General features: G+C 41.0%; 2 protein-coding genes and 1 non-coding gene across 5 annotated transcripts in view; all 3 read left to right on the forward strand.

The window, feature by feature from the left end:
- The window catches only part of LOC129869582 (ecotropic viral integration site 5 protein homolog), a 67,530-nt gene extending 59,783 nt beyond the window's left edge, over nt 1–7,747 (forward strand). For all 3 annotated transcript variants that reach the window (XM_055944102.1, XM_055944101.1, XM_055944100.1), the window contains one exon: nt 3,911–7,747. In XM_055944102.1, coding sequence (XP_055800077.1) covers nt 3,911–4,204 — 294 coding nt within the window. In that variant the 3' untranslated portion in view covers nt 4,205–7,747. The remainder of the gene's footprint in view (nt 1–3,910) is intronic.
- A 1,612-nt stretch (nt 7,748–9,359) lies between these two features.
- Nucleotides 9,360–15,584, forward strand: LOC129869583 (zinc finger protein Gfi-1-like). The gene is made up of 7 exons (XM_055944103.1): nt 9,360–9,464; nt 12,308–12,526; nt 13,243–13,437; nt 13,650–14,059; nt 14,214–14,351; nt 14,491–14,656; nt 14,877–15,584. Exons 2-7 carry the CDS (start codon nt 12,415–12,417, stop codon nt 15,062–15,064), a joined length of 1,209 nt encoding a protein of 402 aa, XP_055800078.1. The 5' UTR covers nt 9,360–9,464; nt 12,308–12,414; the 3' UTR covers nt 15,065–15,584.
- On the forward strand, nt 13,073–13,148 carry trnaa-ugc (transfer RNA alanine (anticodon UGC)). The gene has a single exon. It is a non-coding gene; the product is annotated as a tRNA-Ala (tRNA).
- Nucleotides 15,585–18,600: the final 3,016 nt, after the last annotated feature.

Here is an 18,600-nt window from a genome sequence, read left to right on the forward strand (position 1 = left end):
GAAAACGTGAATAAAACAGCAAATACATTGATCCGTACATACATATGGTGTGCTACATCATAAACGACAACACGATATACAGAAAATAAGCCACTTACTTTGATAGGAACACACACATGTCTAATGTGTAAGGAAAACAACCATGAAGGCAATGCGGGTGCCAGCCAGAAAATGTGCTGGGGGAAAATGTTTGTGCAAGGCCTGTTCTAAGTAGAGATGCGCAATGCCTTCATACTTGATCTGGGGAAACACTAGGGAAGTGCTTGGGCTCTCGTTTAACAAGGAGGCGGAACACACCTCAATTCAAACTGTTAGAAAATAAAACTTGTTAGAAAATATTTTGAAATTGACAAGTTGAAACAGCCTATAGATAATTAGCAGTCAGCGTGCCTTGGTTTGAGGGCGGGGCGGGTAACTGTCCTGTTGCGTAACAATCACAATTTGGAAATGTGAGAGCATTCTGACATCACGTGTATGAAAAAACTCACACAGGGGCGACGGTTAGAAATATTTGGAACTCACACGTGAAAAGGTTAATAGTGCACTAAATTTGACCAGGGTCTGGTCAAACGTAGTGCACAATTAAGGGAATAGGGTGCCATTTGGTCAGAGGTGTTGGAAACGAATGGGCGGCAGTGAAACTATGAAACATGCTGATTGAAGCGTTGGTGGTTTAAGATTCTAAATGGCCTCATTGCCAGGATCTGGGTGTACAAACTCCCCTGCCTGACCCTCATGACCTAAGAGATCTAATCCTGGAGATACTGCAGTTAGCTGGAAATACTGACTAGACTACTGACTTTGAGGTGAATATGCTAGTTGATTCCATTTCTGTCAATGCATAATTATTAGGCCTAATTTAAGCATTTCTTGGGGATGGTAGAAGAGCAGTAGTGAGACCAATAGATCAGAGTAGATGGACTTGGACCAAGAAGAAAAAGTGACGCCTCAGTTCTTTTTAATCACACATTCTCATAAGAGAGTAAGGTTTCCAGTCGGCCACAGAGAGTTGAGCTAAACCAAAGTTGACTAATCTCTCTCAGGATCAAAAATAAGTCATGAACGGCTCTTGGTTTTTAGCCCGGAAGTGTCTTTGCACACTTGCATCAGTCAAGTTAACATAGTAGTTTCAAATCACTGATCTCCGTTGTACATTTGTCCTTTTTTACATTTAACAGATAAAGCACTGGTATTTGAGAAAAGTGACAAGTACCGGTACAATAACTAGATTTAGCAATTTTTCTAAGTGTGTCTCTCTCTCTCTACATGTCTGTCTTTGCGAGGCAGGCTGACCCAGGTGAGTTCTAGGCAGGGCAGGTGTGGTCCAGACCAAGCTTTTGACCTGACCTATACCCATCTTCCACTGGTTTTGCAGCCTATACCTAATATCTGATGTGTTGTGCGGAAGGGGGAGCGTGGTCAGAGGAGGCTGGTGGGAGGAGCTATAGGAGGACAGGCTCATTGTAATGGCTGGAATGGAATAAATGAAAGGGTACCAAACATATGGAAACAACATGTTTGACTCAGTTCCATTTATTCAATTCCAACCATTACAATGAGCCCGTCCTCCTATATTTCCTCCCAACAGCCGCTTCTGGAACATGTCTACCCAAATGAGTGTGAACGTGCCCGCTGCATGTGTTTAGAAATTCATCTCCAAGTGTCAAAATTTCAGAACTGATGTTTTCGTCATTGTCTTTGTTGTAGTTTGTGCATGTGATTTCTAGAAAGATGAACAACCCTGATGTTCTCATTTTTTATTTATTTATTTATTTTACCGTTATTTTACCAGGTAAGTTGACTGAGAACACGTTCTCATTTGCAGCAACGACCTGGGGAATAGTTACAGGGGAGAGGATTGGGATGAATGAGCCAATTGTAAACTGGGGATTATTAGGTGACCATGATGGTTTGAGGGCCAGATTGGGACTTTAGCCAGGACACCGGGGTTAACACCCCTACTCTTACGATAAGTGCCATGGGATCTTTAATGACCTCAGAGAGTCAGGATACCCGTTTAACGTCCCATCCGAAAGACGGCACCCTACACAGGGCAGTGTCCCCAATCACTGCCCTGGGGCATTGGGATATTTTTTAGACCAGAGGAAAGAGTGCCTCCTACTGGCCCTCCAACACCACTTCCAGCAGCATCTGGTCTCCCATCCAGGGACTGACCAGGGCCAACCCTGCTTAGCTTCAGAAGCAAGCCTGCAGTGGTATGCAGGGTGGTATGCCTTGGCAATGTATGGATCTTTGATTTTACAATTCCCACTCACCAGTGTGTTTATTTACACGTCCCCATTATACACTGCTCAAAAAAAATAAAGGGAACACTTAAACAACAGAATGTAACTCAAAGTCAATCACACTTCTGTAAAATCAAACTGTCCACTTAGAAAGCAACACTGATTGACAATAAATTTCACATGCTGTTGTGCAAATGGAATAGACAAAAGGTGGAAATTATAGGCAATTAGCAAGACACCCCCCAAAACAGAAGTGATTCTGCAGGTGGTGACCACACACCACTTCTCAGTTCCTATGCTTCCTGGCTGATGTTTTGGTCACTTTTGGATGCTGGCGGTGCTCTCACTCTAGTGGTAGCATGAGACGGAGTCTACAACCCACACAAGTGGCTCAGGTAGTGCAGTTCATCCAGGATGGCACATCAATGCGAACTGTGGCAAAAAGGTTTGCTGTGTCTGTCAGCGTAGTGTCCAGAGCATGCAGGCGCTACCAGGAGACAGGCCAGTACATCAGGAGACGTGGAGGAGGCCGTAGGAGGGCAACAACCCAGCATCAGGACCGCTACCTCCGCCTTTGTGCAAGAAGGTGCACTGCCAGCGCCCTGCAAAATGACCTCCAGCAGGCCACAAATGTGCATGTGTCAGCATATGGTCTCACAAGGGGTCTGAGGATCTCATCTCGGTACCTAATGGCAGTCAGGCTACCTCTGGCTAGCACATGGAGGGCTGTGCGGCCCCACAAAGAAATGCCACCCCACACCATGACTGACCCATCGCCAAACCGGTCATGCTGGAGGATGTTGCAGGCAGCAGAACGTTCTCCACGGCGTCTCCAGACTCTGTCACATCTGTCGCATGTGCTCATGTGCTCAGTGTGAACCTGCTTTCATCTGTGAAGAGCACAGGGCGCCAGTGGCGAATTTGCCAATCTTGGTGTTCTCTGCACGGTGTTGGGCTGTAAGCACAACCCCCACCTGTGGACGTCGGGCCCTCATACCACCCTCATGGAGTCTGTTTCTGACCGTTTGAGCAGACACATGCACATGTGTGGCCTGCTGGAGGTCATTTTGCAGGGCGCTGGCAGTGCACCTCCTTGCACTAAGGCGGAGGTAGCGGTCCTGCTGCTGGGTTGTTGCCCTCCTACGGCCTCCTCCACGTCTCCTAATGTACTGGCCTGTCTCCTGGTAGCGCCTGCATGCTCTGGACACTACGCTGACAGACACAGCAAACCTTTTTGCCACAGTTCGCATTGATGTGCCATCCTGGATGAACTGCACTACCTGAGCCACTTGTGTGGGTTGTAGACTCCGTCTCATGCTACCACTAGAGTGAGAGCACCGCCAGCATTCAAAAGTGACCAAAACATCAGCCAGGAAGCATAGGAACTGAGAAGTGGTCTGTGGTCACCACCTGCAGAATCACTCCTTTTTTGGGGGTGTCTTGCTAATTGCCTATAATTTCCACCTTTTGTCTATTCCATTTGCACAACAGCATGTGAAATTTATTGTCAATCAGTGTTGCTTCCTAAGTGGACAGTTTGATTTCACAGAAGTGTGATTGACTTGGAGTTACATTGTGTTGTTTAAGTGTTCCCTTTATTTTTTTGAGCAGTGTACATTACTCTACATACTCCTCCATTAAACGCTTCTCGTCTTTTTCCACAGATCCGCTGCCTAAAAGGCCAGAGGGGGAGCAGCATGTCCAATCAGCCCGCTTTTGATGGGATCCACATTGTCAATCACTACATACCAGATGACGAGTCGTACCACTCCTCGGACGAAGACACAGGTGTAGGCAAGACCCCCTCCCACCTGGACCATCAGCACAGCAGCATCAGCCGCATCAGGCTGCACCCCTCCCTGGGTCTTAGGGACACTGACAGTGAGGGGGATGATGATGGGCAGGGTCTGGTTCTCTCTGTGCCTCCCATTGGCACCCACAAACACACCACCGTGTGACTGGGTGATGGGCACCATCGCTAGACGCCTGGAGGCTGATCAGGGCAGTTCTGATCTGGTACAGTGGGACAGAGGGGTTGTCCATGGTAGCAAGCCACTCTTCAGGAGAATCGTGTTTGACTGTCTGTGGGACTCCAATGTAGGGAGCTCCTTTCAATGGAATCTTTGAAAGCTTGGAATGGAATGTGTGGGCTTTGTCAACAAGGGAAGTCATAGCAGAATCACACCTGTGGTGGAGTTGGTTGTTTTCTTTGTCTGTTGCGTCAGTCTGCTTTACTCTTGTTTTGCCAAAACCCACCTGAAGAGGATCATATCAGTGTGTTGCTCTGGTCTGGACCCCAGGCAGGCAGATCAGAGAAGGACAACATGGAGGTTCAAGTAGCCCCCTGAGCTCCACGGAGCTAGGCTGACCACCAGGGAAGTGGACTGGGGTTACCCTGTCCAGGGTGACCCCACCCAGACAACCAAACTACAGGCACTCCCTCAGCCCCACAACCAACCATGGTACAACAGACACAACACACAGAGACTGTGCAATAAAATGTTTTATGCTTTATGATGACTATGACACTTCTTTCAATCAGTTTTTATTTTTTTTATCGCTTTTATAAGTGAACAATCAAAAATGTATAGAGCCCTTTTGTGTGGGTGTCTGTATTATATCAGGAGAGAATAATGTACTGAAGAGTGATGAATGTTTCTATTGAACATGGTCAATGAGCCCCAGTATCAAACAAAGTGTCAACAAGCATTAGGGTCGTATTCACTAGACACAAAACAAAGAAGAAGAAAAAAGGGACCAAAACAGGGAGGGACTAGTGTAGTACCTGTTAACAGTTTAACAGCTGATATGTCCCCCATCAGGGGACTACATACTAAATAGGTTTTTAGACCAAGGAGTTGGAAATGGAGCTTGCAGTTCCTCCAGGAACAGTGTACCACTTCTCTCTCTTAAAAAAAAAAAGAACCATGTTTTTGTTTCAAAACTTGCCGTTTGCAACAATGTGCACTAATGAATACGACCTAGGTTGATATAATGTTGGCTTTTTGGCCTTGAGACATACAACCTGTCTATCATCAGGCCTGGTATAGGCCTATCCAAAGGTCAATTTGAGTCCTGTATACATGTAATTGTTTGTTTTTCATGTCCATTTTGACTTGAAAATATGTATCTAATGAATTAATGCATATCTGTTTAATGTAGGATGCGGCTGAAAGGGACATATCACTCTAGTTTTGTCAAGATGCACAGATAACTGATTAGCAGACATTACTTTCAGATGTGGGCTGCGTTCCAATTCTCCACCCTTCTCCAGAAGTGAGCACTTGTTCACTTCCCCTCATGCATTTAAAAGCATTGGATTGGTGCAAGCATGGCTGAAGGGAGTTTCTGCCATATTCCCTACACCAGTGCATTTCTTTTATATCTATGAGGGGGAGTGTACAAGTGCACTCTTCGGGAAAGGGTTAGAGTGTGGGAACGTAGCCACAGTCTCAATGTACTGTAGATGTTTTCATATATCCTACTTTTCTCTGTTGGGACGATCTTACTTTTGGAGGAAGGACTGATTTAGGATCACTTCATAATTTCATAGATTAGAATACGTTTCAGCATGTTGGTTAATGGAAGCATGTAACTAGTTTATTAAGTAAACCAGCCCAGATTTAGAAGTACTGCTATTTCTAAAGTGGGCATATTGATCTTTAAATAAATAATCATTAAGGGACATAATGAGAAGTATGAGAACTGTAATCTGAATCTTGTATGAACATAAATAATGTTAAACAGAAGTATTGCTATGTTGTACTTTTGCACGAAATTAATGATGGTCCAAGCCAATGAAACAATCTAATGCTTTGGGAAACAACACTTTTATCTGAAAATACTAAGAAGATAATTCTAAATGTTTGTCAAATGGCAAACTATTCCCTATGTGTAGTGCACTGCTTTTGGTCAAAAGTAATGCACTATGTAGGGAATAGCTTGCCATTTGGGATGCATAATAAGAAATGGGCTGTTTGTTTCCTCTGTGAATGAAGCAAAGTGTATTGTCAAGTGTTACCAAACTGTAGGAGGGGTTGTATAAGCCTGGTCTCAGATCAGTTTGTGCTGTATAGCCTATAACTCGTATGGTCATTGTGATGCCTTGGCATGACAGATCTGGGACAATGATCTGGGACAATGAGAAATACGCACCACTCGGTTTCATAAAGGTTGATGTTGATCCATTATCAGGATTAGCAGAACACTAAAATAGACAACTTCTCTAGGTTGAGATGACCTGCGCCTTGTTTCCCAGAGCCTTCGTAGCATTAAGATAATCCTTACAACCTTCTTACTATGTATATTTAGTAGCCAAGGTGTTTCCCTGCGCCTTCGTTAGTAACGTGGCTCATGAAAACTTTTGCACATCTACGAGTGATCCAGACTACTCGTAGAGCAGTCAAAGTGCGTCGTTAGATGCATTTTTGCCCTTCCGCGTCACTTTATTCACAGATCTCCGCTAAAAATATCCTAAACATCATGGTTCTATTGGTCTGACTAACTGACGATAACTTGAGAAGGACGTTAGTTGACTACAAATACAAAGTTGCCAAAGTATTTCTAATTGTGGGAAACAAATGAAAACCGAGATTATTACAGAGATTATTACATGGACTACACAGCCTAATTAGGCTATTTTAATCTTATTGAAATACATTTAATGTTCAAACAATTGAGTTCTAGTTTGCGACTAGGCTACAGTTTAATGTTTGCCTCTGTGTGACAACGTGTGTAATGATAAACCCAATCTGTGATTTTGTGCATTATTATAAGATTTCGTGCATTATTATAAGATTTCGTGCATTATTATAAGCATAATAAACCGTGTCGCCTTCAATAGCCATAGGAGGTGATCTCTCTATGAGCTGATCTGTCATCAGTATTGTGGGATAATTATGTTTAAATAAGATTTGAATGGAGAAAGCTGATCCGAGCGCTGTTTTTCTTTTTATCCTATCAGTATCGACACATGGTCTTAAGACGCATTTAGCACACGTTCTCTTTGCGTGCTTGTTTGGGAAACACTTAAAGTTGGCTCGTAAATAACGATGCACTCGGTACGGTCATCGTAATGCTTAAATTACATCGCAACTTGGAAATGAGGCACACAACAATGGACATCTTATATTTGCTAGATTTTTAAACGTTTTTACCGCAGTGGCCCTTTTAAGACATTAGAACCAAAACCTATCAGCCAAGTCTCTTACTCAGGCTCGGTAACGTATTTATATCCAGAACGCACGGACTCATTGTTCAGAAGAAGTTTTGTGATACTGATGTGATATTCCTTGGTTGGTTGAGGACAACGAAAGATGGAATATTTGGAAAGGCATCATGACACAGTTTTGGCACTTTCAGAGAAAGACAATATAATGCAGTAAAGAGAGAAGTCTACATGGAATAATAACGCTATGGAATAATCATTACCACACTCTGAAAACATGTATGTGAAATGAATGTGTTTGAGTTCACAAATAAACTTCACTATTTGATAAACATTTTCAGTGTTTTCAGTTCTGTTGATGTTATATATAGTGTTTACTGATGTGCTGTAATAGTAACCATGGTGGAGCAAATACAATTCCATTCTCACATCTTTTACTGCAGTATCATGTCATTGGTGTCCGATTTTTTTTAAATAAGATTAAAATCGTTTTGGGTTGCATGAATTGATGGGCTATTACCCTCCCTATATATAATTGTTATTGTTATTCTTAGATCATTTATTTTCCTCGACATGGTTAAATAACTCAAGCGTAGATCAAATTTTTTTTTATTCAAATTTGGCACACAAACTAGAACCCATGCGTAATTTGGTCACAAACAATGGCACCAATTGGCCTATAGGTGGCGCTATTATAAATAGCCTCAATCCCTCATATGTGCGGCCCCTTTAACATAGAAACTTTATGTATTTGGTTTTCCTTATGCTGAACAAATTTCCCTCAATCTTGGACATTTTGGAAAACCTTTTGAAAAACATATTCTCATTAACCATAAGTCCAAATAACACCATGCAGGCCTATGGTACATTGCTTAACTTAGTTTGAGAAAAGCTAAGGGATTGGTTAAGAGATAGCTGAGTTGTTGATAAATCAGGAAATACGATTTTACGTGTCCATTGAAATAAAAAACAATATCCACTTCACAATGGCCTATCAACTTGAAACTTTTTAGGATCATCAATGACATTACCACGATGAACCATATTACGTTTGGCATTAATATCTTAAATGAGGAACCTATTAACAATTCACTTTTTTGACTAGGTTAAGCTAACGCTTAAAATGATAATCTTCTCATGGACTAAAAGTCAGATTCATTGCAAATTTGATCATTGGACATTATCGCTGGGATGTGAGGTAACAACAGGGCCTGGCCTACGTTAAGTATTTAAAAAGTACAGTGTTTGTTAGGTGTTAAGTCTGTGTTAAAAGATGCTTAAAATTCTTAGAAGACAAAGTGATTGTGATCGTGTTCAATTGTCTTTGGGAAATAAAGATAGATATGGTTTTAGAAAGGTTGTGGTAATATTTCATTCACAGAAATGTGTATGCAGCTAAACTTAACCTGTCCCGCAGCTCAATTTACCTCATACCCGGGGTAAGTTGTGCCAGGAGACCACTTTCTTTGGACAAGCTATGTTTTCAAACCTGTAATATTTGCATGACTTCTGATGATTTCTAGGGATATACAAAATCCTGAAATATATGTAGATATCTTTGTTAGGAAGAATACTATGTTTGCTTTGATGGAGTGATGCTGAATCTAGAAAATGGCTCAATTTACCCCACTCTCCCCTACTTGATTTGATTTGGGTGGGTAAAAATGTTTTGCAGTTCAAATGTACAACGCCCACTGGATAACAGATTAAATAATTATACGACACTTTGGTCCTTATTACACTATTTCATTGGTAGCCTATGCCAATTTGACAAGGTTCAATGTTGAGCTTAGTTTGAATTAGCGCTCAGTCAGTGATGCTCTAACCCCCCCCCCCCCTTTCTTCTTTCTTCCTCCACATCTGCATGAATCAAATGTCTGAAATAACGTTCAGGAAGTCAATCATTCTGCTGCTTTAAAGAGGCCAACTTTCAGAGCTGCATGTCTTGCAATGCGCCTTTCAATGGGACAACAACGCATAAGATCCTTCAGCGGCACTGGACCCGGGTTGTTGTGACAAGTCTGAGGAGCTTTCATTACGCTTGAACTCCGGTAGGCTATGTCTTGAACCTGCTCCACGACTCTCGACCTCTTCATTTTTCTAAGTCAATTGCATGGCTATAGTATACCGCGTTAAGAGGACGCACACGGGCATAATATTAAATTGATAGGCTACAACATAAAACATGTACAGCTCTTTATTGATAAGAACATGTGTGAGACTTTTTATCTAAACACGTGGATGAATTGCGCAATGCAGCATAGATGCTCAACATTTTTCATTTTCGTGGACAAAAAAGTGGTTTAATTTAATTTAATAGAATACCTTAAACATAGCTGTACATTTCTGACTCAGTGGAGAGGCGACCTTTAGAATTATGTTGTGTGTCAGAAACCTTTATGAGCTAAAAGGCTGTAGGTTTATATAAAGGCATATACAACCACGAGTTATATGCATAGGCTCAGGCTGCTTTTTCATATTTGTTGAACTGTGCGTTGGGATCCAGCGCGCATTTTCAAATGAAAGGAGAGGATAACGAAGTTTGACACAGGCTTTCAACAGAGGCTGAGGCTATTATGTTCATTACATGTAGCCAATGCCATTTATTCAATCCTTCAAAACCGTGATACATTTCAATAAGCAAAAACTTGTTTGGAAAACCATTCTTATTTTTTTTTAAACAAAGTTAGTCTATAAATTATAAATATTTCAGCAATGGCTGTTGATTGTACTTTAAAAAAATGTACATACCTAATGCACATAAAACAGCTAATAGCCATCTGGAAAAAGACACGAAGGACCTGTTGTTTAATAAGCTATGCATAAAGGGAGAACAAATCAATCAGATGACTGGTTATTTAGTTGGAATCTATAGGCCTGCTGAATTTTGATAAACGGCCTCATAATGTATGATTATTATTATGAGATAGGCTAATTTATAGGCTATGCATTGATGGTGCCAAAGGCATTCTTATCAGATTTATTGTATAGCCTATCAAAATTTAATAACCTAAATTATTTGATTCTTTGAGTGCTATTTTGTTAAATGATAGTCCTATAATTAATTGCATTAAAAGTGTTTCCATTCAAATAGGCTAGAAATGAACTTCTACCTAAATGATTTGCTTGGATTATGCTATTAAAGCATTTCAAATTACGATTCAGTGGTTTGATTAGTCGAATATATTTTCTAAGCTTCTATATGAAATAAAGTCACATCAGTCATATCATTGCACCAGAAATTGGGCAATGGTTAGGACTACCTCGCGTCAGTGTGTCTTGTATCGGTAGCCATGGTAGCCATGGCGTTTTCTTTGGAGATTGTGTTGCGGTAGCGTGTCATATCTCCTCCAACCCAATGCGAGTTCCGGATGCAGCGGCGATGTTTCTAATCGATAGAGGGCATATGGCGCTTTGATTTCCTGCAAGTCACTTGTGGTTTTTGGCCTGCCAAAATACTTCTGCGTTTAAAAAATAATAGAAATAAGATGACAGAAAATAACTAAAAAAGAATGCTACGTCATGAGTCTAAAACAAAATGATTTATTATAAAATGTTTTAAATCTCTTCCTGTCACCAACGTATTGTCTCCGCAAAGGTCATAAACGAATAGGCCTACATTTATATTTAAATATGAATTCGTGCCAACATTGCTATTATTTAGTTTGATTGGCCAAGCTTGAACTTCCATAACTAACTCATTTAGTTACATTGTGGTATACTCCAAATAATTTCAAAGAATAGGCTTATAGGTGTTTTGAGTTAATCATTTCACCTGTCGAATATGAATATTGTAGCAAGATAATGCAGTAGACCTATAATGTAAGGCAATATAACTTATGTCTATCACAGATTCTGAATGTCTGGCACGCGCCATCAGCTGGTTGAAACGTTCTAAATGTGACTGATACTGATATTCTCCGCCCCACTGGCAGTCTGGAGTGCTAGGCGAGCTGAATGCGCTCGTTGCATGGCCTGCTGTTCTGTGCGTAATTGGTCCAGAACAGGTAATCAGCGGCCTTACTATGCGCACAGCGAACAGAGGTAGCACTGTTTACTCACTGAGCATATTATAGTACTGCTGGAAATACGAAACTCCCGTGGCCCCTCAGGCAGGCGTGTGGACAGCGACTGTCTGCCGTTATCAAATATAGCCTTATGTATATATGAAGAGACACCGACCAAATTGATGGATAAAAATACATTTGTGAAGGACACAAGACAATTCCAGACTGATGCAGTATTATCATGCATTAGACTTTTTACAACATTTGTTCATCTTGAGAAATGCTATGTAAGCCAGTGAGGGGCTATTCAACGTGTGACTATTTGGGCACAACCACGTCCATACTTCGCCTACTATTCTCTAATTCGCATTTTCATTCGTGCTCAATCGATGACGGAAATATGTGGATACTGTACCATTATCAAGCATGTAGATAACACGTCTCATGAGTCATGTTGATTAGAGACACACGTAGCACACTCCGGCCCACAGCAACCCTGACTGACTGGCACCCAGGTGCTGTTGGTCTCCGTGTTTCCTCTCTCCTCTGTCTGTCCTGTCCTGCAGCTAGGTATAGGGAGGGATTAAGTAACACATAAAGCAGTGTATCACTTATCCTGATTGCCATGGGTTTTAATTCCCCGTGGAGAGATACAGGCTGATCCGTGAGAGGGAGCTGTCTGGAGAGCTGTTTGTTCTGGAGACGGACCAATCATAGGCTCCAGGGGCGGCAATGAACTGGGGAGGAGTTTCCTCTAGCCTAGGCACCTGTCCCCGCCCACAACACCTGGCAGACGTGAGAGGGCGTGTGCGCGTGCTCCATCCTCAGCCAGAAATCTCTTATAGTTGACCACACATTGTCAACCAATAGTCTTCAAATCTTTTCAGGGATAAGACAGCAACACCGCATCCCAGGAACAGAGGTGCAGATTGCTATTGGATCTGGATGGCCAGTGATTTTGGTTATTAGCAAAGACCGAACAAGGAGAGTGAAAATGCCTCGGTCCTTCTTGGTGAAGAGTAAGAAGGCGCACAGCTACCACAAACCTCGCTCCTTAGAAGATGACTACAGTAGACTGGATACTGTCTTAGCTCATATATGTGCAGGTATGTGGATGTTATTTCCATATTAATGTCTGGATGTTGTGTGAGGTGCACCATTTATACATGCAAACTATTTCAATCGAAATGGAACAAACTCATTTGTTTTTCTGTAGCCTAATTATATTGTTATAAATATCCACTTTTATTTGTCTAGTTTTACAGATTGCTATATTGTGAGGCACGGCTTTATTCAAAAGAAGCAGTAATATATTAGAAATACAAGCCTATGATTTATAATGAAAACCTAGCTGTTAATTCAAAAGAATATATAGCCCATAAGGGCTTATCCTGTATCCAAATCTTACATGTTTACATTATTTCGATAGCTACACTGAGCTCAGTGGAATGATTTTGCTCGTATAGTTATTATTCATAACGTTTAATTGTACTGACACATATAGGCTATTACTAAAGTTATTTATATTGTTTCTCCTTCTTACAATAATTATTACATTATTAGGATATCATTAGCAAAGTTGTATTTTTGTCGTTGTTATAGGCTAAGGCTATTGTAATAGGCTACTCACGTTGTCCTCGTTGGAATTAGAGGGTCCCGTGTGGCTCAGTTGGTAGAGCATGGCGCTTGCAACGCCAGGGTTGTGGGTTCGATTCCCACGGGGGACCAGTACAAAAAAGTATGAATGTATGTACTTGTAAGTCGCTCTGGATAAGAGCGTCTGCTAAATGACTTAAATGTAATGTAAATGTAATTAAAACAGAGAATAGTAAGATTCTGGAGGACTCGGATGCGTTGACAGGAGGCGATGCCATCCGCGGGTTCTCCCCAGACTCTCACCTAGTGGACACGGCTGACTTCTCCTCCAAGTCCACACTCAGCTGTGGGGACAGTGTGTGCAGTCCAGCTTCAGTTTATGAAGACTTCTGGCGGCCTCCATCGCCTTCAGCATCACCAGGTAGAGATCTAGTCTGTGGTGCATTAAAATGTAGCTATCCCAAAGTGGGAGATTGTAGCAGAGGCAATGATAAATTATGCACTGCAATTACAATTTCACAATTTGATGATGGGACATCCTGATTGATTGTAGGCCTATATCCATCTTAAGCTATTAATTAAATCACAATAGGCCTACACTAATGAATTACATTTATTTTTGCAACTCAATAGTAGATTCTGAGAAATCCCTGTCCCCGGTGGACGAGACACAACCCTTCCCCGTTGTTCCCTTCCGGCCCTATGCGTGGAAAAGTTACTCTGGTTCGGACATCCGTCACCTGGTCCAGCAGAGTCTCCATCCCCAGCACCACCACCCCATGGACTTGAAGAGAAGCCCGGCGATAGGGTACTACAGCGACCGGGCCATCGAACCAACCCTCTTTAACAGAAGTCCGGTAGCAGAAAAGGACAGTGATTACCGGTCCGCTGCCGGTCTGTTCGAGAGAGCCGTCGCACCCGGGGTTGGGTTGTACTCTGAAGGGAACCTGCACGGGAAAAGACCAGAAATCAAGGCTGAGTCTGACTTACCCTGCTCACGGTTCATTCTGAATGGTACCTACAAGTGCATCAAATGCAGTAAGGTAAGATAATGTATACAAATGTAAATATTTAAGCATTTTATGTTAGCGATGATTTGCTTGAAGATGTATGGTTATGGACACAATTGTCCCTCCCTTTATTGACCTTGTACCACCATCATTCCCCTCACGAATTTCAAACAACTTCCCTCTGCAGGCGTTTTCGACTCCCCATGGGTTGGAGGTTCACGTTCGCAGATCACACAGTGGCACGAGGCCCTACGCTTGTGATATCTGTGGCAAAACATTCGGACATGCTGTCAGCCTCGAGCAACATAAAGCTGTGCACTCTCAGGTGACTATTCTAGAATCTAGACCATTCTAGTTTTTGACATTGATTATTCAAAGGCAACAAGCAAAATAGGCTACTTTACTGTTTTGACGAGCTAATCAATATCATATTTAGACTTATATTTGCCTGTATACTTCCACAGGAAAGAAGCTTTGATTGCAAAATATGCGGTAAAAGCTTCAAAAGGTCGTCGACTCTCTCCACGCATCTCCTCATCCACTCTGATACACGGCCTTACCCATGCCAGCATTGCGGGAAGAGGTTCCACCAGAAATCAGACATGAAGAAACATACATTCATCCACACAGGCAAGTAGCCGTCAGAAATGGTAGTGTATTAGTCGACCTCGCTACAACACTAAATATGTTAATTGCATACACGGCCACCCAATGTATAATGGTGAGGTCATGCGTAATTGACATGCATTTTTCTGAAGACCTGTACAATAAAATAAAACAGCATGCTTGCTTATATGGTTTGGCTACTGAAGGTAACACGATGGTTAATGTATATATGTTTGTTCTGCAGGTGAGAAGCCGCACAAATGCCAAGTGTGTGGGAAAGCGTTCAGCCAGAGCTCCAACCTCATAACGCACAGCCGGAAACACACGGGCTTCAAACCATTTGGATGCGACCTCTGCAGCAAGGGATTCCAGAGAAAAGTCGACTTAAGAAGACACAAAGAGTCACAACATGGACTAAAACCCTCAAGCTAAAATAAAATAAAAGAATGGACACCAAACACTATAAAACAAAACACTTGTTTTTGGAAACCAGACATAAGCTACTGTAGCTATCCATTCCTCAAACATTTCAGACTGTGATTTACTGGTGGAGAGTTATAGAGGCTTTTGTGCAGTGTAGGTTAAGACAAAACCGGGTTGAACTAGGGAGGGACACTATCTGAACACAAAATATTTCTACAAAATAACCAGATAGGTAATAACCCCAAAGAAAGCGCGTTAACAAAAACAACAGACGACCAATTTCCAACGGACAATTGGGAAAATAGACCTTGTCTAAAGAATGACAGACACTTTGTTTTTAGTTGGACGCCATGGATACTGGCACAACAGTCACTACAATAAGGCTATGTGATTTAATAAACAATGGTTGTGTATTTATTTTAAAAAACAATGTTATTTTCATTTTTTTCTTCTTAGAATTCAAATAGCACATTTGTATTTTATATTAAGAATATCAACTCTACGGTATATCCAGGTGTCATTTACTATAATGTCAAACCTTATTTATTAATCAGATTATCGTTTAAATAAAATATGAAAACTGTAATACAACAGATTTCGAGAGGTTTTTGTTCATTTTTCTTTCGTTTCTATGTAGCCTACTGCATTATGTTTCAAGCTGCAAAATCCTGCATAGGCCTATCTGAATTCTTTGAAGGACTACCAACGCAAATATTCAGAATTTATTTTTTATTCTAACTCAGATTTTCTGGATTCGTTGTAGCAGGCTAGTCTAGACTATTGGTCCAACTAACATTGTTAAATTTTATAGACATAATTATCCCCCTTGAAATGCGTCTTGGAGGGGGACCTGTGATAATGTTAATTTGAGGCAATTCATTTTCGTTGAATTTAATAGTTTACATTTATTGAAATTAACTTTCTAACTTTACATTTCTATCGCTGAATCTGTAACCCTTCGGCGTTACGAATTGAATATATCCCCAATAATAATAATAGTAATAAAGGATTAACGTTCATTTAAATCATGCTGTAAAGATGACCCTCCGCGCTGCGGATGGAATAGAGCCCGTATACTATATTTTCACTGTGTGGATAGTGATTGTCCTCGTGGTTAACCTTCAGTGATTTTCCATAGAAAACATGTCTCTCCTGTATTCATTGAGGGGTATAATATTAACCGAAAAACTTGGCTGAGCACAAATTGATATGAAGTCTCTCAAAACATACAGGAAAAAGCCCCTACAGCGGCTTGGTGTATTCTCCACTCCATGTAATAGGTCTGTCTATAAAGTGCTTTCTTGCCGTTGGCTATTTTACTGGAAATCTGAGAGGTGACCACAAATTAAGTCGAGTATCACAAGGAAGGTCTTCAAGTGCCTTCCAACTGGTAGGTTTATGTTCCCCCATTATTCATTAATCAAACCAGGTTGTGTTTTCTTCTCGTTTTTATCTGAACCACCCAGAAGGGCACTTTTCTAAAGCCATAGAGTTGATTGCTTAATCATCTATCTATCAAATAATTTCGCATAGAATGAAGAATTAGATGCTTAAAATATTCGGCTAACTTATATCGAATTTTAAAATGACATCCACGAGTAAATTTAGCTTTTTGTCATGGTGAAATAAATAAAATATAATTTTATGTGGAAAAATACATAGGGAATAGAAACTCAATTCCACCAAGACTACAGGATGCTGCTGCGCTTCATCAGACTAAAGCTCCTATAAACATTTGGTTTGTTTTTACCAAGGCAGTAAGGAGTTATTTGTTTAGACCTCAAACGTTGCCTGAGCATATTACACGTTAACCAAATGGTATGTAACTTTGGCCACTCTGTATAAAGCTCAAGTTGGAAACAGGACCGGACAGGATTGATTTACGCAGGTGGAACTAAAGACCTATCAAAAAGCGTCACATAGCATGGCTGGAGGGCATCTACTGTACACCACCTCTGCCCGAAACACAGCTTGTAAGCGCAAGAGCAGGAAGGGGGAACACAGGTGTATGTGTGGGCTACTGTTATCCCTTCCATTGAGAACAATACTCATTAATTTATTCAACATTTGTAATTAGCAATTTGCTAACATAGAAATAGGCCAGCTATAAAATGAGAGAATGAACAGCAACAAGAAACTAAACAACTATACAAGTTACCCAGTTATATAAAATAGAAGTTAATCATAATCATGAACTTTATAAAGAAACCGTCAATGCATATTTACATTCCTTTATAGCTAATATTCCTATAGGCCTGACATACTGTATATATACTCTACATTTCAAAAGTTTGGGGGCACTTGGAAATGTCCTTGTTTTTTTTAAATTACATTTTTTGACCATTAAAATAACATAAAATTGATCAGAAATACAGTGTAGACATTGTTAATGCTGTAAATGACTATTGTAGCTGGAAACTGCAGATCTTTAATGGAATATGTACATAGGCGTACAAAGGCCCATTATCAGCAACCATCACTCCTGTTTTCCAATGGCACGTTGTGTTAGCTAATCCAAGTCTATCCCGGAGTCGACTCTTCACTGTTGACGTTGAGACTGGTGTTTAATGAAGCTGCCAGTTGAGGACTTGTGAGGTGTCTGTTTCTCAAACTAGACAGTCTGATGTACTTGTCCTCTTGCTCAGTTGCCCACCTGGGCCTTCCACTCCTCTTTCTATTCTGGTTAGAGCCAGTTTGTGCTGTTCTGTGAATGGAGTAGTACACAGCATTGTACGAGATCTTCAGTTTCTTGGCAATTTCCTGCATGGAATAGCCTTCATTTCTCAGAACAAGAATAGATTGACGAGTTTCAAAAGAAAGTTCTTTATTTCTGGCCATTTTAAGCCTGTAAACGAACCCACAAATGCTGATGCTCCAGATACTCAACTAGTCTAAAGAAGGACAGTTTTATTGCTTCTTTAATCAGGATGACAGTTTTCAGCTGTGCTAACATAATTGCAAAAGGGTTTTCTAATGATCAATCAGCCTTTTAAAATGATAAACTTGGATTAGCTAACACAACGTGCCATTGGAAAACAGGAGTGATGGTTGCTGAAAATCTGCCATTTCCAGCTACAATTGTCATTTACAACATTAGCAATGTCTACACTGTATTTCCGATCAATTTGATGTTATTTTAATGGACAAAAAACGTGCTTATCTTTCAAAAACAAGGACATTTCTAAGTGACCCCAAACTTTTGAACGGTAGTGTATATTATTCAATTAGACAAAATGTCATATATTGGGAAGGCCTATAGCCTACATCAACGTCATCATTTCATCTCGATACAGAACTTAATCAGGAAGTGCTTATTCCTTTACATTGATTGAAATCACTGACTCACAAGGATTTCACACGCCTCACTTCACTCAAGTCTTACGACGTTCAGGCCTGCAAAAATACTGAATATTTTAAACCCCCTGAAGAACAGACTGAGGAGAACAGGAAAATGTCTGCTTATTTAACAAACGAGGGAGAAAGCCAAAGGGAAGCAGTGGCGACCTGTCATTCAGGGCAGAGCCCTACCTGTTTTGAGCCCTACA

The sequence above is a fragment of the Salvelinus fontinalis genome, chromosome 14, assembly GCF_029448725.1.
Source record: "Salvelinus fontinalis isolate EN_2023a chromosome 14, ASM2944872v1, whole genome shotgun sequence".
NCBI lineage: Eukaryota > Metazoa > Chordata > Actinopteri > Salmoniformes > Salmonidae > Salvelinus > Salvelinus fontinalis.

Excerpts from the sequence above, each read along its gene's own strand:
- LOC129869583 (XM_055944103.1), top strand. The coding sequence starts at position 12,415 with ATGCCTCGGTCCTTCTTGGTGAAGAGTAAGAAGGCGCACAGCTACCAC. Across the intron at positions 13,438-13,649 it reads ATCGCCTTCAGCATCACCAG|TAGATTCTGAGAAATCCCTG; the intron begins GTAGAGATCTAG and ends GCAACTCAATAG. Across the intron at positions 14,657-14,876 it reads ACATACATTCATCCACACAG|GTGAGAAGCCGCACAAATGC; the intron begins GCAAGTAGCCGT and ends TTTGTTCTGCAG.